This window comes from Drosophila guanche, unplaced genomic scaffold, assembly GCF_900245975.1.
Source record: "Drosophila guanche unplaced genomic scaffold, DGUA_6, whole genome shotgun sequence".
NCBI lineage: Eukaryota > Metazoa > Arthropoda > Insecta > Diptera > Drosophilidae > Drosophila > Drosophila guanche.
Window position 1 is genome coordinate 1681190 of NW_022995747.1, and position 27872 is coordinate 1709061.

The window sequence follows — 27872 nt, forward strand, 5'->3', positions numbered from 1 at the left end:
CGTAAAAAAAGCGAAAACATGTTTGTGCAATCCCAATCCGCAGCCTACGTCCTCAACTGAACTCGTTTTGCCTTTCATTTGCATTTCAGACGCCAGCAAAACTACAAGCAGCACCATGAGCTCCAGCAAGATTGGTGAGTCTCAATCAAAGTCTCTCTCAGTGTCCACCATCTATCCACCGCACATTTATCCCTCCCTCCAGCTCTTCTTAGCGTTTCGGACAAGACGGGTCTGCTTGACTTGGGCAAGAAACTTGTGACCCTTGGCTTTGAGCTGGTCGCCAGTGGCGGCACTGCCACAGCGCTGCGTGCCGCTGGCCTCAAAGTCAAGGATGTGTCGGACATCACTGGCGCACCCGAGATGCTGGGCGGACGTGTGAAGACGCTGCATCCTGCGGTACATGCTGGCATTCTGTCACGCACCACCGACAGCGATCTCGCGGACATGTCGAAGCAGGGCTACGGCTTGGTTCAGCTGGTGGTGTGCAATCTGTATCCCTTTGCCAGCACCATAGCCAAGCCGGATGTTACGCTCGCCGATGCTGTGGAGAACATTGACATTGGCGGCGTCACACTGCTGCGTGCGGCGGCCAAGAACCATCAGCGTGTCACAGTCGTCTGCGAGGCTGTGGACTACGAGCGAGTGCTGGCGGAGATCGGCGCCAAGGGAGATACCACGTTGGAGACACGCCAGTCGCTGGCCCTCAAGGCCTTCACGCACACGGCCAGCTATGACGATGCCATCTCGGACTACTTCAGGAAGCAATACGGATCGGGTGTGTCCCAGCTGCAGCTGCGCTACGGCATGAATCCCCACCAGAAGCCAGCACAGCTGTACACCCAGCTGGCGCAGTTGCCGCTGCGCGTGCTCAATGCCTCGCCGGGCTTCATCAATCTCTGCGACGCTCTCAATGGCTGGCAGCTGGTCAAGGAACTGAAGCAGGCGCTGAATCTTCCAGCAGCCACTAGCTTCAAACATGTCTCGCCCGCTGGTGCCGCTGTGGGTGTGGCCCTCAATCCGGCACAGGCCAAGCTCTGCATGGTGGACGATCTGTACGAGCAGCTGACGCCACTGGCCACGGCCTATGCCCGGGCACGTGGCGCGGATCGTATGAGCTCGTTCGGGGACTTTGTGGCCCTGTCCGATGTCTGCGATGTGGTCACAGCGAAAATCATCTCCCGCGAGGTATCCGATGGCATCATTGCAGCTGGCTACGAGCCGGCAGCTCTGGAAATTCTCAAGAAAAAGAAAAATGGCAGCTACTGCATTCTGCAGGTGAGTAAAATGAATCGGAAATAAGCTCAAAAACTCAATCCATCCTTTCAGATGGATCCCAGCTACGAGCCCACCGCTGTGGAGCGCAAAACCATCTTTGGCTTGACTCTGGAGCAAAAACGCAACGATGCCGTCATTGATGCCTCGCTCTTCTCGAAGGTCGTGAGCAAGCGCAGTCCCCTGCCCGAGGCTGCTGTGCGGGATCTCATTGTGGCCACCATCGCGCTGAAGTACACGCAGAGCAACTCCGTTTGCTATGCGCGCGATGGTCAGGTCATTGGCATTGGTGCGGGCCAGCAATCCCGCATCCATTGCACGCGTCTGGCCGGCGAGAAGGCCGACAACTGGTGGCTGCGTCAGCATCCCAGCGTGGCCGGCATGAAGTTCAAGGCAGGCGTGAAGCGCGCTGAGATATCCAATGCCATTGACAACTACGTGAATGGCACGGTGGGCAAGGACATGCCGCTGACACAGTTCGAGAGCATGTTCGACACGGCGCCACAGCAGCTGACAGCTGAGCAGAAGGTGGAATGGCTGAAGCAGCTGAGCGGAGTGGCTCTCGGCTCCGATGCATTCTTTCCCTTCCGCGATAACATTGATCGCGCGAGTCTGGTATGCTGAGAAGCTTCTACCTATGCTTTGGACTCTTCTTAATTCCTTTTTATTATATTTCCACAGAGCGGTGTGTCGTATATTGCCAGCCCGGCGGGATCTACCAATGATGCTGGCGTCATTGCCGCTTGCGATGAGCATGGCATCATTATGGCCCACACCAATCTGCGCCTGTTTCATCATTAAAGACAGTGCAGCAACCCACTAAGCATATCTGCCTGCCAGTGACCGACTGCTAAGTTCGCGTATTATTTGGCATTTTTAGATCTTCCTCAGCTTTGTCGAATATGCACAACCCAAATCCAACTGCCTTTTCTCCACATTCCACATGCTCAATAAAAATAGAATTTAAACTTGTACCTTTAGTTAGTTAAACGAACGCTGCCTCGACTAAACACTATTTATTTATCAAGAATTAGTTTGCTAGTGAATGTACACAGTTCAAAGAACCAGTTCAGAGCCAGCTACAGTTCCAGTTTTCCAGCGAATGTACACAGTTCGAAGAACCAGATCCAGCTACAGTTTCAGTTTGCTAGTGAATGTACACAGATCGAAGAACCAGTTCAGAACCAGATTCAGCTACAGTTCCAAATCGAAATTCAAATCCAGCAGCCTACCGACTGCGCTGCTTCCGACAGGCTCTTTGACAATTGCACAAAAAGATGATGAAGGTGAAACAAAACATGAGCACAGAGGCTAGCACCAATGCCACGGATGTGGTCTGCTCATAGCTGAGCGTGGGATCAAGCACATGCTGCTGCGGCAGCAATTCAAAGTCGACTAGCACTTGGGTGCCGTTGGGCGGCGGGCAGGGCTGCTGCACAATAATCTCCTGATGCTGAACCTGTGACAAGAAATTCACCTATTAATATACCTTTTGCATGGCAATATTTCACTGCTGGTAGACCCACCTGTTTATTGCGGCACAGCTGCAGTCCAGCCGAATTGGCCAGCGTCTCCGCACTGTACTCATCCTGCACGAGCACGGGCAGCAGCCAACGCTCCGGGGAGACCAGCTGCAGCCAGGACCAGAACATGGAAAGGTTCTGTGGATGCACCAGATAGCCACCCACCGAGGCCAGTGCGAGGCTGATCAAACCATTGACAATGCTCGCGGAGACCTTGCACGGAAACAGATGCGCACAGAACAGGGCGAGGGTTTGCACCAGCGTTAAGTAGAGCAGCATGTAGCCTGCAAAGAGGAAAGGTTTAGCAAGGGGGAGAGGCAGGTTTTGCAGATTAACTTACCCATGTACAAGTAGATGCCCGTATCGCTGCTGTTTGAATAGGTGTACAGTCCGGCCATGCTGTGTGCCGGCAGCAGATATGCCAGCCAAATGCACAAACTGGGAAATAGGCCCAGTAAACTCTGTTTACAAAAGGGATTCATATATTAGTATTGTTTTCCTGCCACAGTCGCATCAAAGGTAATATAATATCAATATGATAACGAAACAGGGGGTTGGTTTCTTGGCTACTTTTCGCTCCTCCAAATCGTGGTGAAATCACTAATAAGGTGACGATCTCCGCTGAGCGAGGACATCACGTTGTTAGTAAATTCACCACGAGGACTGGACCCAGGACTAGAACCAGGCAGAGCAATCGTATGGCATTACGCATCTTGATATTATATTGTCTTTGGTCGCTTTCCCATAGATAATTCACCTGCACCACAATGTAGAGACTGCGCGAGTACAGGCCCAAGCGAATGTCTCGCTCGGCATGCCGTCGATCCTCTTGGGTGTCGCGTATGGTGAGCATGACCAGCGGCCAGTAGACCAGCACCATGACACAATGATGATAGCCAAAGCGATCGTTGTAGGTCAGCTGTGGATCCGAGGCAGGCACATCCCAGAAGATGCAGCCAATGCAGAGCGACAGCACTGCGGCGGCAATCAGCTTGCTGATCCACGTGAGCAGCGATCCTGGTTGCTTGTAGCCCGCAAAGCGCTTGATCAGCGCCTTCATCTGGCCAAAGAAGCCCGCTTTGAGGGTAAAGTTGGGCAGCGAGGCGGGTGGTGCGGCCAGCGGTGGCTCCGAGTTGATTTGATCCCAGGCATTGGCCAGCGACTCGATGCGTGCGGAGGACTCCAGCATGGCAGCCGCTGACAGGTCATCCAGGGTGACCAAATCCACTACAAGGGAAGGAAAGATGTAGCTTAAGAGGGTGAGCTGCTTCCAGACTTACAATAGTAATCCGCTGGATTCTTGAACGGCGGACACGGATAGCCCAGCTCGCCCATGTGTCGCGGTAAGTCCGCGCGACTGCCCGAGAAGACGGTGCGTCCGCCGGACAGCAGCAGCACGCCGGAGCACATGGAAAGTATCTCAAAGGTGGGCGGCTGTAGAGTCATGATGACAATGCGTCCGCCGCTGCACCATTGCCGCAGATATTCCACCAGGAAGAACGTGTCAAAGATGTCCATGTTGCTGGTGACCTGATCGAGAATCAGCAGCGAGGATTGCGCCAGCAGCTGGCACGCCACGCTCAGGCGCTGCTTCTCCGAGTGCGTCAGCGAGGAGACATTCGAGGCGCGCACGGTGTTCAGGCCCAGGTCCTCAATGAGCACATCCATGCGCTCCTTGATGTCACTGCGATCGATGGGCCCGCGCAGCGCCGCATGGAAGTTCAGCGTGCACTGGACACTCATGCGCGGATCGAGGGAGGACACCTCCAGCGCTGGCACATAGCTGCACAGCTCCCTCAGGCCGTGTCGATTCACCTGCTGCCCATTGATGAGAATCTCACCGCCCAGCCGCTCACTCAGTCCGGCCAGGCACTCGGCCAGGGCGCTGCCCTCGCGCTGTGACGTGGCCATAATGGCGAACAGATCGCCGGCCTTTGCCTGCATGGAGACGCCGCGCAGGCAGGGATTCACATCGAGGCAGTGCACCTGGATGTTCGGATAGATCAAGCCCATGCCCGACTGCTTGCGGCTGTGCACGTACTGCTGCGCATGCCTGGAGCTCGCATAGATCCTCGACTCGTTGTAGTCATAGCCCAGGCCCAGGTCTGCGCTCATGCCTCCCTGTGCGCCCAGCAGATCCGCCTCGCTGTGCGAGCGATGGCCGTAGTGCTTGCCATTCATGTACTGCTGCTGCTGCTGCTGCTGGTGCTGCTGATGCAGCTGCTGGTGCTGCTGGTGCTGCTGCTGATGATGATGATGCTGGCCCACTGCAATGCTCGCTCTGCTATTGGCCTGACGCAGTGCTGCCGCGGGCACACCGCCATGGGCACGCGACTCTGGGCGCGAGTGCGGCATGCCGCCAATGGCACGGAAGTCGGACTCGCTGCGATACTTCCGTAGATTCGGTGGCACACGACTGCGCGTCGTCTCATTGTCGCTGCTGTCGTAGCCACTGGAGCCAGCGCCCGCCGGTGCGCCCGAGCTGTCCCTGAAGCCACGATTCACGCGGCCACGAACGCCGCCCAGAGCGCTGGAGCCGCCCGGTATAGGTCCTGGTCCTGGCCCCGGACCCGGTCGATGCGAGCGCTGTGAGCCCGCATTCGGTGGAAAGACGCGCGGCAGTCCAAACTTCAGATATGTGTACATGTTCGAGCCCAAAGGAGATCTGCAAAGGGGTTGAGAAAAACGTTTGAGTTTCAGGAATCATGATAAATACCCCCCCAATCCTCGATGTACATCTTTTGATTGCATTCACCGACCAATGGATGATGGAAGATGCATGATAATAATTGTGAAAGTGTTTAAATCAATTCTCTGTCTGACTCACTTGGGTCCGTAGCGCGGATGATTCAAAATGGATTGAACTGTGGTATCGCGTAGCTGGAAATTTCCATATGGCAGCGGTGATTTATCAGACGAGCCCAGCGCTGAATCGGTAAAGTCAGAGTTCAGATTTTGCCTGCAGAGAAAAGGGGGAGTTGGTTGCGGTCAGCTGGCCATGATTGGGGGGCAAGGAGGGGTCTTGTCTGCCTATTTATGGCATCAACTTCCGCCTTCCGTTTGCGGTTAAATCAAGCGTCAACAGGTGCAGCCGCTGACGCTCCATTGAGCTGTGGCAACTGCACCCAAGCTGTGCCCCAAAACTCACCTGTAGATGGACCAGGCATGCAGATCTTCGGATGCCGCTGGCGGCAGCGGTGTATTGGGTCCATGTGGCACCGAGTAGCGTCGCTCCTCGCGTGACATCTTCTTGTTATTCGAAAAGTTGCTCAGCTCCATGTTGTGTCTGTCTGCAAGTAGAATAGAAGTTGAATTTCGGGTCAAAAATGTAAGCTGATTCCGCAGTCAAACTGGGTCAAGAATACCAGCTACTGTCGCTGGGTCTGTCTCTGCTGCTATTACTCATAATTGGCGGGAATTAGCCTAATGACAATGCCCCCACATATCCACACACGCAGCAGTTGGCAATTGGAATTCAGAGTCAGAGTCAGAGAGTCAGAGAGTCACAGCCATTGTCATTTCATACAGCGGAAACTGTGCTCGATTCTTGGGCTGCTGGCTGCAGTTTTTTCAAAGAATATTTTCTACAAACTGAGTTGCAGCCTTGAACTATATCATGGCAGCTTCGAGTCTATCTTTAGTTGAGGCACTTAGCCAGATTCTATGCCCACACACAGCTCGCATTTCGAATGCCATTTGTGGGCGGCTGTTCCCCAAAGCTAATTATTGTGGTTTGCACATATTTCAACTGCCAATTTAGCTGTCCCTTTGGGCTCAACTCACTTTGCTCATTTCTCATAAGCTTTAGCTGTTTTTTCTTGCACTTCTTTAAGCTAATTTCTGAGGCTTATTGCTGCTGCTTATGCGAGTCAAAACAAGAGAGAACAAAGCGCTTTGCTGATTGCAACAGCGGCTGCTGTGTGTGTTTTTAATTGCCAAAAGAGCAACAAAACTGGCATTCAAATGAGCTGCTGTGGCGCCCCAAAATGTGGCCAAATGTGGCGCATTATGCAATTGAAACGAAACTAACAGAAACTAATGCACAACAAGTGCAAACTGCCGCTGTAGCTGTCTGCTGCAGTGCACCGAGGCGTGTGCATTTCCGTTGTGGCAGCCACAGACAGACGCCGACAGACAGCCACTCGGCTTACGTGGTCTCAAGTGTTCTACGAGGAGTTTGCCTTTTGGCGAAAGTGAATGCCACAGTTAATTGCCACAGCTGTGCGGCACATCTGAAAGTGAAGCTGCGGCCAGGCCAAGGCGTTGCCGGGCAGAAATGCTTTTTTTTTTTGGCGCCTGAATTATAGCCGCAGCACAAACACCTTTCGCCCAGTTAAACTTTCTGTATGATTATTATGAGATTGCTTATTAAACAGCTTGTTGCAGCTTGGGGTATTAACGCTTTTAATTGCGTGCTAAATTCGGTTTTAATTAAAAAACGTTTGTGGCATAATCCGCAATAAACGGATTTTCCTGCCAGCTCAACGCATTTTCAGTTGATTTTTTGTGTGTGTTTGTTTATCTTTTTCCTACACCATTACAATATTTACCCGGGTGGGCGGAGAGAGGCTTTTTCTGCAGTGAAAGTGGAAGCAAAAAGGTTTTTTTTAAGACCCGCGAGAGCCCGGCAAGTCAGCCATGCTGCACACACAGATACTGCCACAGGCACTTAAGTATTTGTATCTTAAGTGGGCACAAAGCGTCGCTTTTGTTGCATGTAATGCATGTAATGAATGAATGGTATTGGGGGCAATGGTACGGCTACAGCTGAGGGACAGGCGGCATTGATTTATGCCCCAGCCCAGGCAAAAAAAGATATCAAAAGTATCTCTTCATTGTTTGTAGCTCCAACAAGTGCGTGAGGCTACGAGAGATGGTTGGTTGGCTGGCAAAGAAAGGAAAGTGAATGGACCATCATCCAAAGAAGCGGGAAAGACTTTTAGTTTCAAACTAAAGACATCAAAATGCAATTAATAATCGAAAATTGATGATCAGGGTGTGCCGCCGCTGATTGATGGAGTTGCTTGTGGCGGCGGATCATTAATTCCTCAATGATTAATAAATCAACTTTTGCAGCTCGAACACTGCGTTTCACTTTAGTAAAACATGCAAAAAACATAAACTTTTGTTGTACATATTTGCTGCTGCTGCACAAATCTATTCTCAGTGATTGGGTGGCCAAAAACTGGATCTGCAGCTGTGCAGCAGCCCCAAAAAAATGCTGGCAGTTGCAGCCGTGGCCAGAATTATATCATAGACTTTGATCAACTCGCAATGCAGTCCGGTCCAATGTGGGTCGCTGGCTGTTGCATGATTCCATTTGTGCAACTATTTCCCTGTCAACGGTGCTCGAGCTGGTGTGAATAGATCACAAGTAAGTGAGCAAAACGGTTATTGGCAACTGCTTAAGCCAATTGGCGAGTGAGGAGAGTGTAGACCCGTTTGCTGTCATGCTGCATTCCCGTTGACTGTCCTGAAGACACACATACCAGAGACAAGAGAGAAGTTGTTGTCGCTTGACAACTGCCCGGAGAACCGTTGCGTGTCGGACTGTCTGTCTGGAGACCTACTCTTGGCCAGAGTCACAGTCAACCATTGATGCAAAAACTGCAGTTATGTGTCTTGCTTGGTTTTTCGGTCACTGATCGCGCCGGCTTGTGGCGCTCATTTTATGATTTAATGGAGCGAAGCACCCAAGTGCTTTGTGGCTGCTCTCTCACTCTGCTGACCTGCCCTCGAAGCTGCCCAATCTTGTTGAGATTTCCATTCCCACGCAAAAGCCAATTAAATTGGGTTAACAAATGAGCCGTTTCCCCCAGTGCCCAGTGTCCAGTGGCCCCATGGGCCAAGTTTTCATTTCATTTCACTGCCGCAACCAAAAACTTGTTTCTCATTCCTCGCAGCAACAGGTAGGTCAGCCAGCCGACAGGCTCCCAAATCACAAGCAGCGCCTTTGATTGCCACTGACAGACTGTCCAAGAGAAAGAGGGAGAGACAGGGCAGGTGCGGAGGGTGGTGGTGCGGACTTTGCCTAGTGAGAAAGTGAAACTCTTGTGTGGCATAATTTGTGGCCGTTGTGGCTGAGAATGTGCCAGGCAACATATTTTTCGCCACAAAAAGTGGGTCGCTGCAGTTTTGTAATTTTTGCAATTAAAATTTGCACAAAGGAAACGGCATACACAGGCGCTCCCCATAAAAAGTTATTTTTGCATGCAGCCATTGAGTCATTTCCATCAAATATTTGCACTTTTCGATTTAAATATGGGAAATATTTGCAGCTGGAAACGAGTTATCCTGAGTAGCATTCTTATCGCAAATATGAGAGGAGAGATCCGCCGTGCGTGCCGCAGCTCTGACTAATGCCAAATGCCGCAGCTCTCAGCTCTTAGCGCTGCAAATTAATAATCAAAACCAACTAAACGATGTGCCAGCTTGTGGGCAACATTCCAGCGTTTGTTGAACTTGTTCTCAGCTCTCTGAATTTGTAGCTGATTCCCGCCTGAAGTTATTTTTTGTGTTCGTGTGTGTGTTAATTGATCTCTCGAGTTTTTTGTTTGATTTTCTAGCACGTTTTATTGTTGGAACGAGTATGCAAATTGCTCACACTGCTGCGCAGACTTCGAGTCCGTCAAAGAGAGGGAATCTTGAATGGCAGCGGACAGCCGCGACACATACTCATAATTTGTGAAAGTTTTTTCGGGTAAATTGATTATGAGTGAAAGATATTTGAGCACTCAGTCTCGGGAGAGGTGGCAGGAAGCTCCAATGATCTGCAATGATCTCTTGTGTGGCTTAGAACCAAGCATTAATCATGTTAGTTGCTCTCCTGGAGCATCTTTGAGCTGACCCAAATGGCAGCTAGTTAATGGTTTTGGCCCACAAATTGTCATTAAATTGAGCAATAGCCAAGGCGACCAAGGGGGTGCACGGGGCCATAACCAGAAGTGAGCTTGCCAGAAATGCGAGCACAAGAATTCCGCCACTCTGCTGACATCGTGGCTCTGTGACTGTGACCCCAAAAGCAGCGAAAACAACAAAAATAAAGCTAATGTCAACGAATATTCCGTCATGGCTGGCATGGCTGAGCCACTGCGGTGGCTCGCATTTCGGTGTTGATTTTCAGTTTTGGCTTTTCCGTTTTTTTCGGTTTTCCATTTTCGCTTCGAAAATTGAAGCAAGGTCAGTTTTATAAATTATACGAAAACTTTTGCCACAGTTTTGGGCATCTTTACAGGCAATTAACGCCGAGCAGCAGCAGCAGCAGCAGCAGCAGGAGGCCCGAGACAAAGGGGCAAAGACTTTCCTGTGTTGCAACAGACACCAGACCGGAGACTTGTGAAAGTGGCCAACAATTGTGGGTAAAAATTTGCATGACAGGCGGCACTCCCCTTTTTATGCCCACACACACACACACATAAGCGCCAGCCAGCTAATTGACATAAATTCCAAGACAAACAAAAAGGAAAAGAAAGACAGCAGTCGAGCAGTTCCCTGCGTTTGCTGTTGCATGCATAAAAATGCGAGTTACAAATGGCCAAATTCCAGCAAAAAGCAAACACACACACACACACACACACCCATGTGTCCCCCCACGACCTGCTCTCTGGGTTTGACATGGATTCAAAGTCCGATTTATTCGGCTCACGTTTCGAGAGCTTCTCGTTCGCTTCACAGCTTCGACTCTGACTTTATCATTCTTCATTCTATTCATGATTCTGCTATGGCAGTGTGTCTGTGTGTGTGTGTGTGTGTTTTCCAAGTGAAATTAAATAAAGTTCTCTTTTCTTTTCTGTACTTTTTATGGCCGTAAAAGTCACGAGGCAGCGTTGTACTTTCTTCGCCTAATTATGCAGCTGTTCTGCTTCTGTTGCTTCTGTTGCTTCTGCTGCTGCCTCGTCTCGTGTGTTAATTTAATTATAATAAAAAGTAAATTAACTTGCTCTCTGGCCTCTATCAATGCATACAATTTTCATGGTCGCAGCTTTTAATGTGCATCTGTGGAATTTCGAATTTAAATTTTATACCCCTTTGGCCAGCACTGCACCAGCTCTGACTTCAGCCAGGTGAGAGCTAGTCAGAGGTAGTCGGCGTTGATCATTAAATGCAATGATTCATTCGTCTCGGAATAGCATCCACACATCACATACTAAAACTTCAATTGAGGCTCAGAAATATGTACACATCTGTGAGCCCAGAGCAAGAACAAGTTCTGGCTGCAGCCACACCTTTGCCTTTTGCTGGAACCAAAAACTTGCCTAGACCCCAAAGACAAAGACAAAGACAAAGGCAAAGAGCTGGCCAGGCCAACCTCCTTCCCCCTGGCAGTGCTCCCCAGATTCCCGCTGGGACTGGCAAACTCCCCACAAAGCCATAACTGACAATCAATTCGAGTTTAAGCTGCCTCCACCGGCGCTGTCTGCCTGCGCCTTTTGCCTCTTGGACTTTTTGTCTAGACTCCGCCAGTTGCTGCCTTAAGTCTTTCGATTTTCTTTGGAATTGGAGCTGAAATTGTTCGAAAATTGAATTACGATCGCTCGACCGATACCAAAACTTATTGTCAGATATTATTGTCAGCCGCTTCTAAGCACTTTTTTGGCTTTGTTCCTTTGGTATCTTTTTTTCTTTCAGTTTTTTCTTATTTCTTTTTGGGGTTGGGGGAAACGCAAACAGCAGCCACAAATCATCAGCAAGACACCGTTAACAGCCATAATAATACTGTTAACTAATTTACGCCAGAACCACAACACAGCAAACAATAGGAAGAAAAATCAAGAGATAAAACAAAACAACAAGTCAGCGGCCCAGCAGCCCAGCGGCCCATCATTTTTCGGCTGGGGCTAACTATTGGACCCACCAAAAGAAACCTTTTTCAATGGACTTGGCTTGGCCATGGCTCGGCAAACCTAACGGTACGTCCGAGAGGTAATTAGATGCGAGTAATTTGTGAAAATGGAAGCCAAGAATCTGCATTGGGAAGGGCCGCCGCGGAGACAATGATTTATGGCAGAGCCCTGAGAATGGTGTTGCAAAAAAAAGAAGTTCTGGGCTCTGCTGATTGGGGAGCATCATCCAAATGTGGCGAGAAATCAAATTTAATGGCGCAACATTTTTTGAAAGTGATTGTGAGCCAAAGATTGGCAGCTGCGACGCAGCAAAAATTGCAAAATGAATGTGAAAGTTGCTTGGGCCAGACAGGCCGATCGCTCGCTGATTCTCTCTCTATATGCCCATGTATAAGCTGTACATATGTGTTCACTTTTGTGCACATAAAACCATCTTCGGCCAAAGAGGAAATGCCAAGACGTTGCCGGGGAAGCAAACAAACAAAAACTGATCCCCGGAGAGCACTAAGAAGGCAACGAGCGAGCACCATCGAGCATCGAGGCAGCCGGCAGCCAAACAAACAAACAAACTGAAACTTGTATCTGAAAGATACACACTCGCAGAAGCAAACTCAGAACTCAGAACACAGAACACAGAACCAAGAACAGAGTTGGGCACTTGGCCATGGCTTGGCACTGTCTTTGGCTTTGGCTCTAGATGGGGGGAACTTGGACGACCGCCACTTGGGTTCGGGTTCTGGTTCTGGAGGGCCCCACAGCGAAAGAGAGTGGGCAAGAGAGCGAGCAAAAAAAAGTAATGTGGAAGCAGTGGAAAGATAGAAGCCAAGCTAGACAAAAACCCGCTTGTGGGATCTTTGACCTGCGCTGGTGACGACCGAGAGAGCAGCCGCCGCAGCGGCAGTCGCAGTCGCAGTCGCAGCCAACGTGGAGCGCTGGCCCGTCAACGCCTTGGCTGGAACCTTAGAAGAAGTCTCTTTGTAGCTGAGCAGCGAGTTTTGCAGAGAATATATACATATGTGTGTGAGTGTATTGTTGCGAGGTGGCAAGTGTTGTATCTTGGCGTTGTTTAATACAATTAACAGTAAATACCAGTTGTACAAACTCCAATTAGTTGTCCACCAAGAGGTACATGCATACATACACACATGTACATGTGTGTGCTCAGATGCACACACTTATCTATCATCTATTGTCCCTTGCTGTACTATGCAACACTTACATTTTGCTCTTGCTGTTGGTGCTGTTGCTCCTTGCTGGTTACAATGTTGGCAGTTCTCAATCTCTCTGCATATTCCACATAGGTACAGGCACACACACGCAAACACAAAAAAACACAACACACACACGCACAAATCTCGCGTCACTTGTATTTGATTTTTGGCGTTTTCGGCTGGAACCACTTTTTATTTTGTATTTCTTATTTGATTTTTCGTATTGGCTAATTTCATTTGTCATAAGCCATCAACATTTGCATGCACTTCCACATTGCCATTTGGGAATTTTTGCACTTATTGTATTTTATTTGCATTTGCCTTTATTTGTTGTTGTTATCGTTACGCCAACTACATTTCAATTAGATTTCCTCCATACGCGTAGTGGTGTTTTTTTTTTGTTGGAATTTCTGAATTAAATCAAGCGCCGTGCGCAGGCAGCAAAATGTGAGGCAAATCTGGGCACCGAACCGCGGGCTCTGCAGAGGCAAACTCTCTGGCTGCTCGGTTGGAATCGAACTGAACTGAACTTGGCCTCCGGACGCCATCTTAGCCCGCTTGGTCTCTGAAATTCAGACGGCTAGAGAGTAGTGCTTCCAGTGGCTCTCTTTCCATGCCAATTGGAATGACTCTAAGCTCCGATCTGGTCGGGCCAGAAGCAACAGTTTCAGTTGGAAGATCGCACTCAGTGGGTTTGGACGTATTCGCGGAGGTTAGGCGGTGTTTTATTTAAGTTTTTCTTTTATGTTAACAATCAAAGAATACTGATAAAAAGTTTATTGTTTATTAAATATTGTTAAATGTTAGCTGCTAAAGACAGTTCCACGTTTTTTTGTATGAAAGTGCTGTTAGAATACTTTCCGCTCTTCGCCTCTCTCTTTTTCACTCTCTCACTGCGCTCTCTCTCTGCTTATTCTGTTCCAGTGAGAGCACGCCATCTACCACTTTCAGACCGTTTGTTTTTGAGCCGCTCTTGAACTACGGACAGCGTGTGAGGCATAGAGCAGGAGAATAAGAAACAAACAAACCGTTGTTGCTCTCGCAGTTGTTGTTGCTGTGTTGGCTATGAAAATGATTGGAAGCGATTACGTACTGGAAGCGCACAACATATTCCACACCACCGAGGCAAGTGCACCCAAAACTGGAAATGCAATCCACCCCAAAAGCAATGTGCACTTCCATTTCCAATGACAAGTTTTTTGTTTTGTTTTGTTTTTGTTTCTGCCCAACAGGTGGATGGCGGCGGCTGCTTCAATGGAGCCGGCAATTCGGCGCTGGTGCTGAAAGGCGTTAATCTCACCGTTCACAGTGGCGAAGTGATGGCCATACTGGGCTCCAAGGGTAACTAACTAAGCAGCGAAGAGTTATTATAAAATAAACTTTAATTTTTGCTTGCAGGCAGTGGTAAGCGTGCCTTGTTGGATGTTATTTCGAGGCGCTCCGATGGCGCCACTCGTGGTCAGGTGCTGCTGAATGGTTCACCGTTATCCAAGGCCTTGTTCCAGCAGCGCTGCGGCTATGTGACACAATCCTGCACCTTTGTGCCCGGCCTGACGGTGGCCCAGACGCTGCACTACACGCCAACAATTGTGAGTGTTACATTAATCCCACGAAGACTTGAAATAATTATGGCATCCGTTGCAGTTGAGTGGCTATCTGAAGAGTTCGAAGGTGCGACAAGTTCTGGCTGACTTGGCTCTGTCGCAGGTGGCCCACAAGCGTGTGGAGTATCTGAACATCAGTGAGGCGAGACGCCTGGCCATTGGCATACAGCTGGTCAGAGATCCTGGTGAGTAGGCTCAAACTTAAAGCGATAAAGATGGCCCTTAACTACGTGAGTTTCCCCACTCGTAGTCATGCTGCTGCTGGATGAGCCCACGCATGGACTGGATCCGTTGAGCGCCTATTTGCTGATATCCATTCTATCCAACACGGCCAAGAAAACGGGTTGTGGAATTTTGCTTTCCCTAGAGAAACCCCGCTCCGATGTGTTCCCTTTCCTGGATCGCGCTCTGTTTCTGTGCCTGGGCGGCGTTGTCTACTCTGGCGGCACTCGCGCCATGCTGGAGTACTTCCATGGCATTGGTTTTCCCTGCCCGCAGCTGGAGAATCCCCTCATGTATTACCTCTGCCTGTCCACTGTGGATCGCCGCAGTCGCGATCGTTTCCTGGAGTCCAGCCAGCAGATCGAGGCGCTTGTGGAACGTTTCTCCCGAGAGACACCCATCTCTGATGCGCCATTGAATAACATGGGATCGGGCAAGGTGCCGCTGGCCTACGGCAAGCCGGGAGAGCTTAAAGTTTGGGTTATGTTGTACTTGTGAGTTGGGCATGGCATTGTCTGCTTTTGGTTTGTAACTTGTCATTTTTACTCAAAGAAAACTGCTGGCATCGACCTTCTCCTGCGGTCTGGTTGGCCTGAAGACGCTTTTCCTGCGACTGCTGCTGCTGCCCATAGCCATGACAATACTTTGGGCTTTCTATACAAATGTGGGGGTAAGTTAGCAGCTAGTAGCATTCACTTGTAGTTCAAAAGTTTAACAGTTGTATCTTCCAGGATGATGCTCATGGCTTCTTCACCAGAAATGGCATGATTCTGAACATATTGGGCTTGTCCTATGGCTGCGGCATACTGACTACCATAACGCTGTGTAGGTTCTCGTTTCTTTTATAAAGATTCTTGTTTAAAGTTCGTTGTTGCAGTTCCCGTTTGGCGCAAGAAGCTCTCACAGGACACCCCAGAGGGCCTCTACTCCGGCACCACCCTCCTTATAGCCTACAATGCCGTGTCCATTCCTTTCTCTGCCGTATCTGCGGTCATCGCCAGCTGCGTGGTTTACCCGTAGGTGCCGCAGCAACATGAAAAAAGTTCACACTTAAACGCTTACTTCCCCGTAGATTGCTGCTGGATTTGAAGTACAATAATGGCATCGTATTTGCCTATTTGCTTGTGGCACTTTGGTCCAGTTTTGTGCTCGCCGAACAGCTCTCCATTGCCTTTTTGCTGGTGGTCAAGGTGCCCTTCAATGCAGCCATCGCGGTGACTTATGCGCTGGTCATTAGCATTGCCCTGGCCAGCGGCACAGTGCGGTGGGTACACTGAAACAAGATCCAGTGTCCATGTCTTATATTCCCGATCTTTTCTTTACAGCTCCTTCAAGGGCCTACAGCCCTGGCTGCAGGACAACACCAAGGGCACACACACACGTTATGCATCCTCGCTGCTGCACAGCATCGCCTTTCAAACGCGAAAGTTGAATTGTACGCCCACCGCCTCTGTCATTTGCCCCAAGCCCACGGACTTTATGCACGAGCGTCTAGGCTTGCCACATCCTGATGTAATTTGTGCTCACTATAATATCCAGTGCCCACTATTTATCACTCTAAATTACTTGCAGGAAACAATTGATGTGGCTGCCTCCTGTGCGTTTGCCGTTGGCCTGGCTGCCTTCAATATGCTCATTTATTTGTTCCCCATGCCGCGCTGTGTGCGACAAAAGTTCAAGGACTGAGTGGCGGCGTTCATCCCCACTGCACAACATGACTAACTTTATTTATTTTAAGCGTATTTCACACATAAAAAAACAAAACAAAAACTAAAACACTTAATTGGCGAGTGAAAGAGGTTCAACATCGATTGTCACGAGTAACGAACGATATTACAGCTGGCAGCTGGCAGCTGGCAGCCGGCAAAGCATCGATACTACAAGTGAGTACTAATCGATAAAAAGCATCGACAAAAACATATCGAGATCAAACCTCGCTTTGGCGCTCTGCTAATCGTTGGATCTTCAAGTTTTTTATGAATTACATATTTTATTTACAAGAAACCTTAAAGTAAATACAATTTTGTAGTGAATTCATTGAATATTACACAACAAGTACAAAATCAGCCGCTCTTCGATACAATTTTGGGCTTCCTTTCGTTATTTGCTTTCATTTTAACAATTGTCTAACGACTAAACATATACTTTCTTTTCGTTTATTTAAATAACTAGATACACGCATGGAAATGCATTAGAACGCATCTTGATTCGGAATATGTTATCTGAAATCTGATTGAATGAATGTACGCGAGTGTTAATGGGGGCGTGGCTAAGCGGGTTCATCATTATACGATCGATATGCAGGTGAAAGATAATGCAAGGCGGAACAGGAGTTTTCCCTTGAGAAATGGATGTATATGGGTTGCTTGATCGTTTACGCTATGAATAGTATAATTAGTTAATGGTCAAAGGCAGTGCAAAATGGAGTTATTAAAGGTACAGTTGTGTAAGTAGTTAGTTAGTTCGTGTGCTGGGGCCAGGACTGGGGAGCGTAGCTCAGTCCGTGTCGTAGTAGGCATAGTCATAGCTGGTGTCCTCATCCGCATACGGTGGCCGTTGCCGCTTGCCTGCAGTCCTCTCCTTCTTCTCCAGCTGCTTCTCCTTTTTGCTTCTGGCCGACTTCTTTGCCTCCACGTGTGGTGCAGCACTCGTCGAGCTGGTTGTGGTCGTGGTCTTCGTTGTGCTTGGTCGCCTGGTCGTGGTGCTAGTTGTCGTTGTGGTGGTGCTGCTGGTCAGTTGTGTGGTGCTGTAAGTCGTTGGCCTGCTGGTGGTCTGGGCGGTTGTCTTCGGACTAGATGGCGTTAACTGCGGACTGTACTGAGAATTGTACTGCTGCGACGTCTTCTCCGCCTTGTAGATGTCCGCCCGCAGCTTGTTGATGCTGGCAGCGCCAAAGTTCAGCGACTGAGCCGTCTTGAACAACTCATCCTCGTCGCTGAGATCCGAGTCACGCTCCTTCTGGTAGGCGGACTGCTGCTGGCTCTTCAGATGGCTGTGCGCCTGCTGGAAGCCATGCGGCTGCCTGCTGCTAGCGGGCGGCGCACTCGGCGTCGTTGTGCTCGTCGAGCTGGAGGCTCGAGTGCGCAGAAACTTGAAGCGATTGCGCGGAAACTCATTCTCATATAGCTCCGGATGATACTGGCCATCATCCTCATCCACATTGTAGTACGGATTGGCTGTGGTGGGCAGTGCTCCAGCCACTGTCGATGCCTTCTTCGTGGCACTCTGACTGGGCCGCGGCGTGTGCTGTGCCTGATGGAAGCTCTGCTCGTAGGATTTCTTGTAAGTTGTGGGCTTGAACGTGGTCGGCGTGTAAGAGTCCCTGGCCGCAAGCGTGACCTTCTTCACGGCAGCTGGCAATGGCGCACTGGCTGGTGTGGTGGGATAGCGCAGCTCATCCTCCACATAACGTTCGGTGGTGGCCTTGTACGTGATGCTGCCACGGCTGGTAAACGAACGCGGCTTGGCACTGGGACCAGAGTTAGAGGAGGCCTTGAATGGCGCTGGCTCCTGGCTGCCCACGCGCGACAGTGTCTGCGGCTTGGCGCGCTGATAGTGCGGCTCCAGCTTGTTCTGTGTGGCCTGGAAGGGCTGTGGCTGCTGCACCCTGCCCTTGGGCACATCCACGAACTCATTGTGATTGATGTAGTTGGATTCCTGGGGTCCCAGCTTCTGTTTGCGCGCTGCCACCGTGGGCTTGTGCCGCTTGGTGGTCGCCTTGTCGTAGTCCTGCACATTCTTGCCCGTCAACTTGGTGGAGCTCGATGGCTGCTCCGTGTACCTGGGCGGCGGCGTGCTCTTGTAGCGATAAGCGCCACTGTTCGGGTTGTAGGTGGTGGGTTGGATGCGCTCCTGCGTCTGATAGTCACTCGTGCCAAAGCTGAAGCGACTGGTGATGCTGCTGCTGGGTCTGGGCGTTGTCGTTGTCCTGCTCTGTGGCGTGTAGTCCAAAAAGTCCGTGTTGAATGAGGCATGCAACGTGATCTTCTTCAGCGGTGACTTGCTGGTGCTGCTGCTGCTGCTCGGTGCTGCTGCTGCTGCGGTGCTGCTAGTAAGGCGTTGGCCCCGTGTGGGCGTGACGCGCGACTTGCTGGACGCCTCCGTGGTCTTGCGATTGTAATCGCTGAAATCGTTGGGCTTGGGTCGTCCACCTCCCGCCGATGATGATTCCTCATCGTACTCACGTCCGCCCTGGCGGTTCGAGAAGAAGTGCGAGCTATGGGAACCCTTGAAGATATCATCAAAGTCTTCTGTGGAGTGGCGAGACAAGAGACAAGAGCGTGATTAATTCGTGTAATAAATTTTGAAGATTCCATTGTTTGGCCTTACGCTTCGAGTCATCGTTGTTGTTGCTGCTGCCACCATAATTGTTGTTGTTGTTGTTGCTGTAATAGTTGCGCTCTGTTGTGGATGTCGTGGATGTGGGGGTGCTGGTGGTGGTGCTCGATGTTGTTGGCGTGTAATAGCTGGAAATGGGTCGCTTTGTGGATTGCGTGATCTCCAAATTGGGACTGGAACTGGAGCTGGAACTAGAGCTGGAACCGGTACCGGAGCCACTGCCGTAATTGTGTCGCTGGCGTGACTTTTGTTCGCCGCGGCTCTGCTCCTTAGATCTTCGTACATCACCTGCAAAAATGACACAAAATTAAACCTAATTAAGCCCAAAACTAACTCTGGTCAACGCTTACCTGTTTCGGCACGCTGCAAATGGAAGGTGGCCTCCTCCTCGTTGGCACTCTTACTGTCGCCATCGCGATACAACTCGTTCAGATTGTTGTTGTCGTAGTAGGAGGTGGCCTTGTCGCAGTCCACGTCCGCCCAATTGGCACAGATCTGCAGCTCCTGGTCAAAGGCCGTTGTGTTGGGGCAGAGGAAGCGATAGTCTTGCACCTGTTGGACAAACGGATTAACTCTTCGATGTACGAGCTGCACACAACAGCGAAATCATCAAGCAAACAGCACCACCAGATACAACCAGAGCAAAACATGCAAAATTCAATGTTAGAAATTGTGATACAATTTTTCAATTACAGCCAAAGCATTAGAGCCAAGACCAAGGCAGCAGCAGCAGGCAGTAGCCAGCAGCAGCCACAATTGGAGCTCGCAGCCAAGCCACAAGTCAGGTAATGTAAACTGGCACAAACTAAAGTACACAGCGCGAAAAACTGAGGGGAGTAACTGCCAGGTAATCTGTTTCTTAACTCAAGAAGAATGATGGTGGAATACGCACATAAAACAGCAACAAAAAAAAACAACAACTCTAAACAGCGAGACAAAGTCTTGTAGCAATGAGCTTCGGCACGCACACGCGGTACTCACATACACACACAAATTGTTTTTGCATTCTTGTTCCTTTTCTTGTTTTTCTTTTGTCTTCTTCGCTTGTGACGCGGCGTCGCTTTATGCTTGCGCATAAATACTTAATAATACTTTTCTTCTGCATCTGCAGTTCTGGATATCTGTTAAATGTCTTGCTAAGAGGACTGTTTCGCTGTTTCGCACTCACAATATTAGCTGCTCAAACTGCTTGCCATTTACAGTTTTTTCCCTCAGTGCAAGCTTCGCTCACTTTTGCCTGACGCCACACACATCATCCAATCAGACGCTTCCTTGTGCGGCTATGATAATGCCAGCAGTGGCTTCCATGCCCTCAAGCCAGCTATCAGGTTGCCTGCCACAAACTTTGGCATTTGGCAATCTTCTGCCTCTTGACATTTGCAGTGGCCCCGCGGTCGGGTCCCAGGTGACGCTGCCGAGAGAAGTGAACGTTCTCGTTCTCGCTTTGGTTCTCGACTTCCACACACGCACACACACACACATACGTAGATACACCGTACAGTAGGCTAATTGGCAATCAATTCAAAATCCACATGTATACAAAATAGTGAAAACTAAACAACACACCAAAAACGTACACAGAAAATAAACAAAAAAGAAACTAACACAAAGAATGGTAAGCAAAACGGACTTTAACTTCAACTTAACCTCATAATCCCTCTCTCTCTCTCTCTAGGTAAAAGTCTATCTGTTTAGAAAATTGCCTGCCCTCAGTCAAATGCAGCGTGATGTGTGGCAGGAGGCAGTGTCCGAGGTGGTGGAGCCTGTGCTTGGTGGCCGGACCAGCACCATCATAAACTACGGGGAACGCATGGACTACGGCAGCGACGACTTGGATGTGATGGCGCGCAGCTTTGGGGATTTGTTTCGGCATGTCTACACGCTGGAGCTGACCATGGAGGTCAACATATCCATCAGGCATGTGGAGCTCAATGGAGAGCTGCCAGAGTCCACGGGCGACATGGAGGGGCAGGATCACAGGCCGTCCAAGCAGCACTTTGTGGCAACCAGCGGCGATGTCTATGCGTACATTGAGCGTGTGATGCGTCGCCTGCCACAGAGCCGTGTGCTCTTCACGCTCAATGTGCGGCAAACGAACATCGATCAGTCGCGGAAGGTCTATGGGAAGTTGCAGTTTATTCACTTCAGGAGCGACTCGGGAGACAGCAGCACCTCCATGGGCGCACTGCTGAAGCTCTTCAAGGCTCTGTCGCGCAGTCCCAAGAGTCACATGCGCTACCACAACATAAATCTAACGCGATTGCTGGAGGAGGTGCTGGTCAGTGCCGACAGCACTGTGGTGATCAACTACACAGAGGCTCCTGTATGGAACACAGCGCTGAAGGCGCCGCACAGCACTCCGGAGTCCTCATCCGTTGATGTGTGGAAGGCCAGGTATCGGAAGGAGCACACAAAGTATCAAAGCCTGAAGGACAAGGTGCTGAGCATGGAGCTGTGGACCAGCAGCGAGCAGAAGCTGCAGCTGTACGAGATAATGGACAGCCTGGAGAGCGACTCGGAGGAGTACAGCAGCAGCGACACGACGCTAGAGACGCAGCAGGTCTGCACCGTGTCCACACAGAAACTGCTGCAAATCCGCAGAGAGGCAGAGCTGACAGTCGATGAGCTGCAGGCGCTGCAGTCGCGCGTTGAGCTGCTGGCCATCAAGAACCAACGACAACACCTGGAGCTGCTGAAGCGGCAAGAAATGGTGGGGCAACTCCACGAGGAACTTATCCGTGCCAACGCGGAGCTGCTGCAGCAGAAGTTATCCTTCCAGCAGAAGCTGGAGCAGTACACGGAGCGCTTCAATCAGCTGTGGCGCGAGCAGAGCGAGATGCTGCAGTCCAGGGAGTTGCAACGCAAGCAGCAACTCTCCGAAATGCTCGACAGCTACTGCCAGGAGATGCAGAGCGCCCATCAGCGGCAGTTGGCACAGAAGGAGCGCGAATTGCAGGCTGCACAAAGGCCGTCGCCGTCGCCGCCGCCGTAGCTGTAGTCAAGGAACAGACCAACTTCCAGCATGCAATGCAATAAAGAAAAACGAACACAAAACCCCACACTTAAAGGTCAACCCAAACGATACGATCCGAGCTGAGCAAAAGTCTTCTTCAGGTCTAAGTATCAGCCGGCTGAGGCCCCGCAGTCACGAAGCAGCTCCCAATCACACATTCTCCTGCGCTGTGGCAACTTTTGCCATTTAGCTGGGACTTTGACAGAGAGATAGAGAGACGGGGAAAGATGCAGAGATACTCGAGGCAGCTCTGCCTGCAAGTCTTGAGTTGCCTGCCTCGAGAAGGGGAACTTGAATCTGTGTCTAGAACAACTTCAAGCCCCAAAGGAGCACATAATTTAACTGGCTTAAATGTCATGTCTAAGGCTTCCTTGCAGCTTCTTTGTGGCTTGGCTTAGCTCTTTCTGCCGCTGCTTTTGCCTCAGTCCCAGCCTCGTTGCACTTGCAGAAAGTCTAAACAAAACTTACCCCAATTCCCGGCAGCTTTACGCACACATGAAACATCTGGCACTGCGTCTCGGGGTCCGCATAGTAGCCGCCGAGTATCTTGTCGTGGCAGGTGAACTGCGTCTTGGGCATATTCTGCAGACTGTACGTGGGCCAGGGTCTGCCGAAAGCCAAGTCATCGTCCTCGTCCAGCAGCTGAGCCTGCCCGAAGCTGCTCCAAAGTGTCGCCGCTGTTGTAGCTGCAAAGAAACAGAAACAGAAATCGTGAGTTGGTTTTGCGTCTTCAAATGTAACTTCAAGTAGTGCTAGGAATCTGAAGCTGTAGCTGTGGCTGACCAGTGACCTTCACTCGCAACACTTTCGCTTACATGATGGCAGGCCAGCACCAAACTCGAGACGAGCTCATGATTTATGTGTGTATGCCGGGCCACAAGTGCCTGCCGCCGTCCAGCCAAGGCTGATCCATCAAGCAACCGCCAACATGGTTCAGCGTGTGCCTCTTTTTTATTTATTTTGGCTCCATTTGATTGGTATTTCTGATACCGAGGAGACATCATTAACATTTCCCACAGCGATCTGCGATATATGATCACTCAGCTTGGGTCAATCCAGCTGTCAAATTAGCCACAAAAAAACGAATCTCTGGAGCCACTCTGCCTCCTCTCGAGGGTCGTTCAATTAAAATGCCGCGTCAATCACTTTCGTGTTTGATATTCAAACCAGTGCCAGTTGTCGTACATTAAAAGCTAATTAAAGCCGTGCCTCCGCCCATGTATCATGTCTCGCACTGTCTCGGATTGGCAGCTTCTGCTCTTCAGCGGAAGATGAGCAATTAAAGCCAAATTGTAATTGCATTTTTTCAACTGCAGCTGCAGAACCAACAACCCAGCGGTACGTCTGCCTGCAAATTGCACTCTTGCAGGTTGCATAATCCCCCACCATTCATCATGCCACAGAAACCAGAAGAAAAAAACAGCTAAAGAAAACCTAAAAGTACACAAGCAAAAAGAGAAAACAAAACTATCCAGAAAGACGACGCTGTGCAGCAACCCGTCCAGACTCGACTCTGATTCGCATTTAATTCAAATTCAAATGAATTTCAATTTCAATCTCTTCCCTTCCCCATTGTGTGGCAGTGAACTATGACTGGACTGGACTGACTCCTTTGTTTCCCTGCAGCTTGTTCGATTCCGCTTTCAATTGCTTTTGCTGGGAGGCGAGTGAATCTCTAATTTGTTGTCTGACTGAATCCGAAGAGAGACTCACGCAGCGTTCCCCCGTCAAGCTTCCGTTTTGCCGTTGGGCGTTGTCCCAGACCACACTCAAATCAACCAGCTCCCCGCCCTTTCGCAAAGCTTGGCAAAGATAATTTACAATGTGGTAATTATGCAGATGACCTACTCTTAGGCATAATTGCCATTTCCCAGCCTTCGTCTACGTTTCGCCCATGCTGCTGCTGTGGTAGCCATTTGTTGGCTACCATTTGATTTCGCATCTGATCGATATGAAACCCATTGAATCCCATTAATTTCCTGCGCAACCAATGGGACCTTGAACCAGCGGCAGATCATCATTGCAGACAACCCAACTAATGAGCTTCATGCGAACTTTTTTGTGATCTTTTATGTGCGAATCGATTGTTCATGAATCATTATCAGGGAGAAGGTCGATCAAAGATGCTGCAGATCCACCGCTGATTTAACAAGAAAAAAGTAAACAAAAGACAGAAGGAAAGTTGAGAGTCCAAGCGATAGCTGATCGTGCAGTTGCTTAGCTTTTTCTGTAGCTGCTTATTTTGAGCAGTGATAAATTGTAGATTATGTGTTGAAGATGCAAAACTCTGTCACAAAATCGATGAAAAAAGCAAACTGTAGTGCAGATTTTTGTACCATTTTTTCACTAACATTTTCCAGAACATTTCGGTGTTTTCAGGTGCAAAACTAAGGCAGAAGAACGATAAAGAAGAACCCCCAATTATCGCTGATTTTTGTAACACATTTTCGCTACTTTCTTCCGGATAGTTCGGTGAATTCAAATTCTTATAATTATGTCCTAACAGATGCACAAATCAGGCAACAAATGAATGAAAGAAACCCCAAGATATCCCAGAAATATGTGTAAGCATTTTTCTCCAACATTTTCCAGAACATTTCCTGGTCGTAAAATTCTTAAAAAATAATCCCCTCATTTTGTACTCACCCAAAATGATGGCAAACATTTTATAATCAACACACAACATGTTGGTTTAGGAAGTAATCCAATTCGAGTGTTTCTGTTCCCAAATCCGTATGATAAATGATATCCAAAATGGTTAATCCAAAGCGTTTAAGCTGCTGATTAATGTCGTTTTTCACATGGATCGCACTGCAAAACAAGACAAACCATACATGAGTATGGGCGGGGAAGGGATTTTGATCTGTTTTTAATTTTATTGGATTGCAAAATGCCACAAAATGGATGTTCGTTTCGCCTGCGATTTTCACACAAACTTAACACACCGCACACCTCAGACCACAGAGCTCAGATCATAGCAAAAAGTGTCCGTCATGTAGGAAATGAGTCGGTCGGTTGGTCGGTTGGTCGGTCGGTCGGTCGGTCGGTGTTCGGTTTGGGTTCTTCTTTTCTTGGAGTCTTTGTAAATGCGTAAACGAAAATGTGTTTCGCAAGGTGCGAAAAGTACGGAAGAGCCATTTAGAAGGTGCAGCGAAACGTTGAGAGACGAGTCTGTGGCGTCTGCCTCACTTGACTGGGCAGCAAGAAAGAGCACCGCGTCACAGAGTCACAGCTGCCACTTGCAACAAGGGGGTTGGGGCACAGGTACACCAAAGGTACGAACCGCACGGAGGAGTCAAGACAGGCGGAGACCAGAGCGAGGGCCAAGCGGTGGCGCTGCGATGCGATACGATGCGCGTTTTGTGACTGAATCGTTTACGTTGTCGAAGCGAAATGATTTCGGAAAGCGAAAGGAAAAACCACTTGGAGCTCCCCCAGCTCACAGCGGCAGAGACGCTGGCAGAGGCAGATCTCCGAAGCGAAGCATCTTCGTGCCGCGGAGTCGGCTTGGGGTTTTTGCCTCTTCGTTTTCTCGCTTGTTCTGCGGCTTCTGCTGGTGGTCTGATCTCTGGTTTGGACTGCTCTGGTCTGGTCTGTGCTTAGTGCAGATTACGCATACGCAGCGTGTGACCAAATGACACTTGTCTGCAATTGTGCACAGCGCCTGCTGCCACTGCTGCACTGTCTGCCCCGTTGCACTGCTTAACCGCTAAACTGACTGCACTGCTGCACTGCTTGCACTGCTTTCCCCGCATTACCGCTGCTCTGCCAGGACTGCTCGTCACTCATCATCACTTACGTCAGTCGGCCGCAGGGCCAGCTCATGATTGTGGGCAAGCGCATGCTGGCCGCACTCTCACTCCCACCGCAATTACAGCACGTACCCCTCATCCCCACTCCCTCTTAGTTCATGTAGCACAGCGCCTGGTCTCTTGGGTTGCATCTTCCGCTGGGTATTATGTCATAGTCATGGCGGGGCTTTGTCATTTGGCTGGCCCATCTGCTGTGGCTGCCTCTTGCCGCTGCCACAGCGGCTGCCATGTCGCGGGGGCCAAAAGTCGCGATGCCACCAACAATCCGGTTATGTCTATATGGGTGAGTGTGGCACAGTGTGCGCGGGGGCAATGTGGCGGCATTTTGCTTTTGCAGTGTGGGAATTTGCACGCCTGCAGATTTTTTTTAGCTAAGATCTCAGTGGTGCATCTGTGGTGCATCTTTTTGGGGCGTTGCTGCCAGATCTGAGCAGAGATTCTTCATATTTCCCTTAAAGGCGAGCAACAACCTCAAGCTGTCAACTGGAACTGGCTAGCAGGGAAACTGCCAAACTGGCAGCTTGGCATTTCAAAGTTGAGGTTGCCTGCCGGAAACGAGGAGCCAGCAGGGCAGAGGCAAAGGCAAAAGGAAGAGGCTAAGGCTAAGGCAGAGGCTGGGGCTGGGGCAAAGTCATGCAAAGCAGCTGCCAGTTTGTGCCACAAAAAATGTCAACTTAGGTTGCTGGATAAAAAGTGAAACCAAAACGGAGGACGAGCCTGGGATGACTTTCAACCTGGCAGCAACATTCACCCGAAAACTTTGTGGGAAGTGGCATATGGCAGAGGCAGAGCTGGAGCCATTTTTCTAATTCACTGCTGATTGTGCGATTGTGCAAGAGATGGCAAAGAGGAGTACCAGTGCCAGTCCTCCTAAAACTCCTAATAAATGCACAGCTTATGCTCCTATGACTCACGCGATGTGCCTGCCTGTCTGCCCTCTGCGTGGGAAAGGCCAACAATAAGGAAGTGCCTCAACCCAAGTGTTCAAAGATGACTCTAAACTCTAAACGCTAGACACGAACTCAAAGGCGAAGGCAACAGTCTGCTGTCTGCTGTCTGGTGTCGGCTTTGTGGCATTACACAGCATCTAAGCGGATTTTGATTCTAATTAGTTGGACCGCCTTCAATTAAATACACATCACAACAGTTCGATGTGGCCTCCCGCCCGCCATGACATTGATAAATGTGTTCACGAGTTTCGGCGTTTCAACTACAAGACATCAGCCATCAAGCTGCTGTCGCGGCTCGTTAAGAATCCGTTTGTGAGTTAAATTATTTAATTTTTACTCATTATGTAAGGCTTTGCCAGCTGGCAGCTGAATGCTTGTTGTCTTTTGCTGCTGCTGGTGTAGTAAAAGTGCCGAAAGCATTTGCACATCGTGTGGGAGCGAATGGTAAATGCATTCACCAGCAGCACCAGAAGCACCAGCAGCAACAACTGCAGTCTGCAGCAGCAAACCAAAAATTCAATTAAGCTGAAGATGCGCCTGAGCAGACTCCCGTCTGAGCTGCTCTTTCTCTCTCTCTTCAGCAGAGTTTTTGGTCTGGCATTTTGGTGGCATGCCAAAATCCAGGCAGAAGCTAAAGCAGAAGCAAAAGTCGGAGGCAACCACTAACGAGTCGCGAGGATTGCGATTGGGTTTGCAGCGGGAATTGGAATTGCAGAAGGCGCAGGCAGAGGGGAGGCAGCGGGGAGGCCATCCCAGGTCGTTGAGTAATTGTGCAGCAATGAGCATGGTGGCTGCCAGCAGATTTTCCCGTTGATAAAGTGCAAACCAACACTCGGAAAACCTTTTTGCCAGCCAGCCGCCGCTCATAATAAGAAATTGCATGCTGCAAATATGTATACATAACTGTTTACATATGTACATAACTCTTTACATACTTCGCACATTGTGTACATATGGCTTTTGGGATTCCAAAATTCATATTGGCAGGCTGCTGCACGTGGCAAAACGCAGATGGAGAGGCAGACGAAGCGGCCACAGCTGTGCAATTTGCAGTTTTTATGGATGCCACGCTGCTTGCGAAACC

At 49.7% G+C, this 27872-nt stretch overlaps 5 protein-coding genes and 1 long non-coding RNA gene across 9 annotated transcripts; 4 read left to right on the forward strand and 2 right to left on the reverse strand.

The window, feature by feature from the left end:
- Positions 1 to 5: 5 nt before the first annotated feature.
- LOC117582894 (bifunctional purine biosynthesis protein PURH) lies at positions 6 to 2223 on the forward strand. Its single transcript, XM_034270987.1, has 4 exons — positions 6 to 134; positions 203 to 1275; positions 1327 to 1887; positions 1954 to 2223. Exons 1-4 carry the CDS (start codon positions 116 to 118, stop codon positions 2071 to 2073), a joined length of 1773 nt encoding a protein of 590 aa, XP_034126878.1. The 5' UTR covers positions 6 to 115; the 3' UTR covers positions 2074 to 2223.
- Positions 2224 to 2273: 50 nt separating this feature from the next.
- On the reverse strand, positions 2274 to 13369 carry LOC117582886 (ATP-binding cassette sub-family G member 8). Of its 2 annotated transcripts, none has more exons than XM_034270964.1 (8): positions 12858 to 13369; positions 5944 to 6075; positions 5623 to 5754; positions 4076 to 5460; positions 3553 to 4022; positions 3136 to 3256; positions 2799 to 3079; positions 2274 to 2731 (listed from the first exon to the last, which is right to left on the reverse strand). In XM_034270964.1, the coding sequence occupies exons 2-8, from the start codon at positions 6072 to 6074 to the stop codon at positions 2501 to 2503; spliced, it is 2751 nt and encodes a 916-aa protein (XP_034126855.1). In that variant the 5' UTR covers position 6075; positions 12858 to 13369; the 3' UTR covers positions 2274 to 2500. The 2 variants fall into 2 exon arrangements, with proteins under 2 accessions (XP_034126855.1, XP_034126856.1); XM_034270965.1 differs by having other exon boundaries at positions 5944 to 6085.
- LOC117582902 lies at positions 9875 to 27664 on the forward strand. Its single transcript, XR_004573755.1, has 3 exons — positions 9875 to 9889; positions 10616 to 10620; positions 27444 to 27664. It is a non-coding gene; the product is annotated as an uncharacterized LOC117582902 (long non-coding RNA).
- On the forward strand, positions 13520 to 16741 carry LOC117582893 (ATP-binding cassette sub-family G member 5). Its single transcript, XM_034270985.1, has 12 exons — positions 13520 to 13561; positions 13774 to 13974; positions 14082 to 14190; positions 14248 to 14438; positions 14494 to 14638; positions 14704 to 15169; positions 15228 to 15345; positions 15407 to 15500; positions 15553 to 15691; positions 15748 to 15939; positions 16001 to 16187; positions 16248 to 16741. The coding sequence occupies exons 2-12, from the start codon at positions 13915 to 13917 to the stop codon at positions 16359 to 16361; spliced, it is 1815 nt and encodes a 604-aa protein (XP_034126876.1). The 5' UTR covers positions 13520 to 13561; positions 13774 to 13914; the 3' UTR covers positions 16362 to 16741.
- On the reverse strand, positions 16640 to 25412 carry LOC117582889 (flocculation protein FLO11). Of its 3 annotated transcripts, none has more exons than XM_034270977.1 (6): positions 25310 to 25412; positions 24673 to 24837; positions 22495 to 22712; positions 19364 to 19565; positions 19005 to 19301; positions 16640 to 18925 (listed from the first exon to the last, which is right to left on the reverse strand). In XM_034270977.1, the coding sequence occupies exons 2-6, from the start codon at positions 24710 to 24712 to the stop codon at positions 17172 to 17174; spliced, it is 2511 nt and encodes an 836-aa protein (XP_034126868.1). In that variant the 5' UTR covers positions 24713 to 24837; positions 25310 to 25412; the 3' UTR covers positions 16640 to 17171. The 3 variants fall into 3 exon arrangements, with proteins under 3 accessions (XP_034126868.1, XP_034126867.1, XP_034126869.1); XM_034270976.1 differs by having other exon boundaries at positions 19364 to 19601; XM_034270978.1 differs by lacking the exons at positions 22495 to 22712; positions 24673 to 24837; positions 25310 to 25412 and having other exon boundaries at positions 16641 to 18716; positions 19119 to 19301; positions 19364 to 19516.
- On the forward strand, positions 20574 to 22081 carry LOC117582897 (kinesin heavy chain). Its single transcript, XM_034270990.1, has 2 exons — positions 20574 to 20628; positions 20689 to 22081. The coding sequence occupies exons 1-2, from the start codon at positions 20626 to 20628 to the stop codon at positions 22003 to 22005; spliced, it is 1320 nt and encodes a 439-aa protein (XP_034126881.1). The 5' UTR covers positions 20574 to 20625; the 3' UTR covers positions 22006 to 22081.
- Positions 27665 to 27872: the final 208 nt, after the last annotated feature.

Bases quoted from the DNA above. Each gene is read 5' to 3' on its own strand.
- LOC117582894 (XM_034270987.1), top strand. The intron at 1,276-1,326 runs GTGAGTAAAATG...CCATCCTTTCAG, and splicing joins GCAGCTACTGCATTCTGCAG to ATGGATCCCAGCTACGAGCC. The intron at 1,888-1,953 runs GTATGCTGAGAA...ATATTTCCACAG, and splicing joins ACATTGATCGCGCGAGTCTG to AGCGGTGTGTCGTATATTGC.
- LOC117582886 (XM_034270964.1), bottom strand. From the start codon at position 6,074: ATGGAGCTGAGCAACTTTTCGAATAACAAGAAGATGTCACGCGAGGAG. The intron at 5,461-5,622 runs GTGAGTCAGACA...ACCCCTTTGCAG, and splicing joins CATCCGCGCTACGGACCCAA to ATCTCCTTTGGGCTCGAACA. The intron at 3,080-3,135 runs GTAAGTTAATCT...TCCTCTTTGCAG, and splicing joins GGGCATCTACTTGTACATGG to GCTACATGCTGCTCTACTTA.
- LOC117582889 (XM_034270976.1), bottom strand. From the start codon at position 24,712: ATGTTGTGTGTTGATTATAAAATGTTTGCCATCATTTTGG. The intron at 22,713-24,672 runs GTGAGTACAAAA...GTTTCTTTGCAG, and splicing joins AATGTTTGCCATCATTTTGG to CTACAACAGCGGCGACACTT. The intron at 19,302-19,363 runs GTAAGCGTTGAC...TCATTTTTGCAG, and splicing joins TTTGCAGCGTGCCGAAACAG to GTGATGTACGAAGATCTAAG.
- LOC117582893 (XM_034270985.1), top strand. From the start codon at position 13,915: ATGAAAATGATTGGAAGCGATTACGTACTGGAAGCGCACAACATATTC. The intron at 15,170-15,227 runs GTGAGTTGGGCA...TTTTACTCAAAG, and splicing joins GTTTGGGTTATGTTGTACTT to AAAACTGCTGGCATCGACCT. The intron at 15,346-15,406 runs GTAAGTTAGCAG...TGTATCTTCCAG, and splicing joins CTTTCTATACAAATGTGGGG to GATGATGCTCATGGCTTCTT.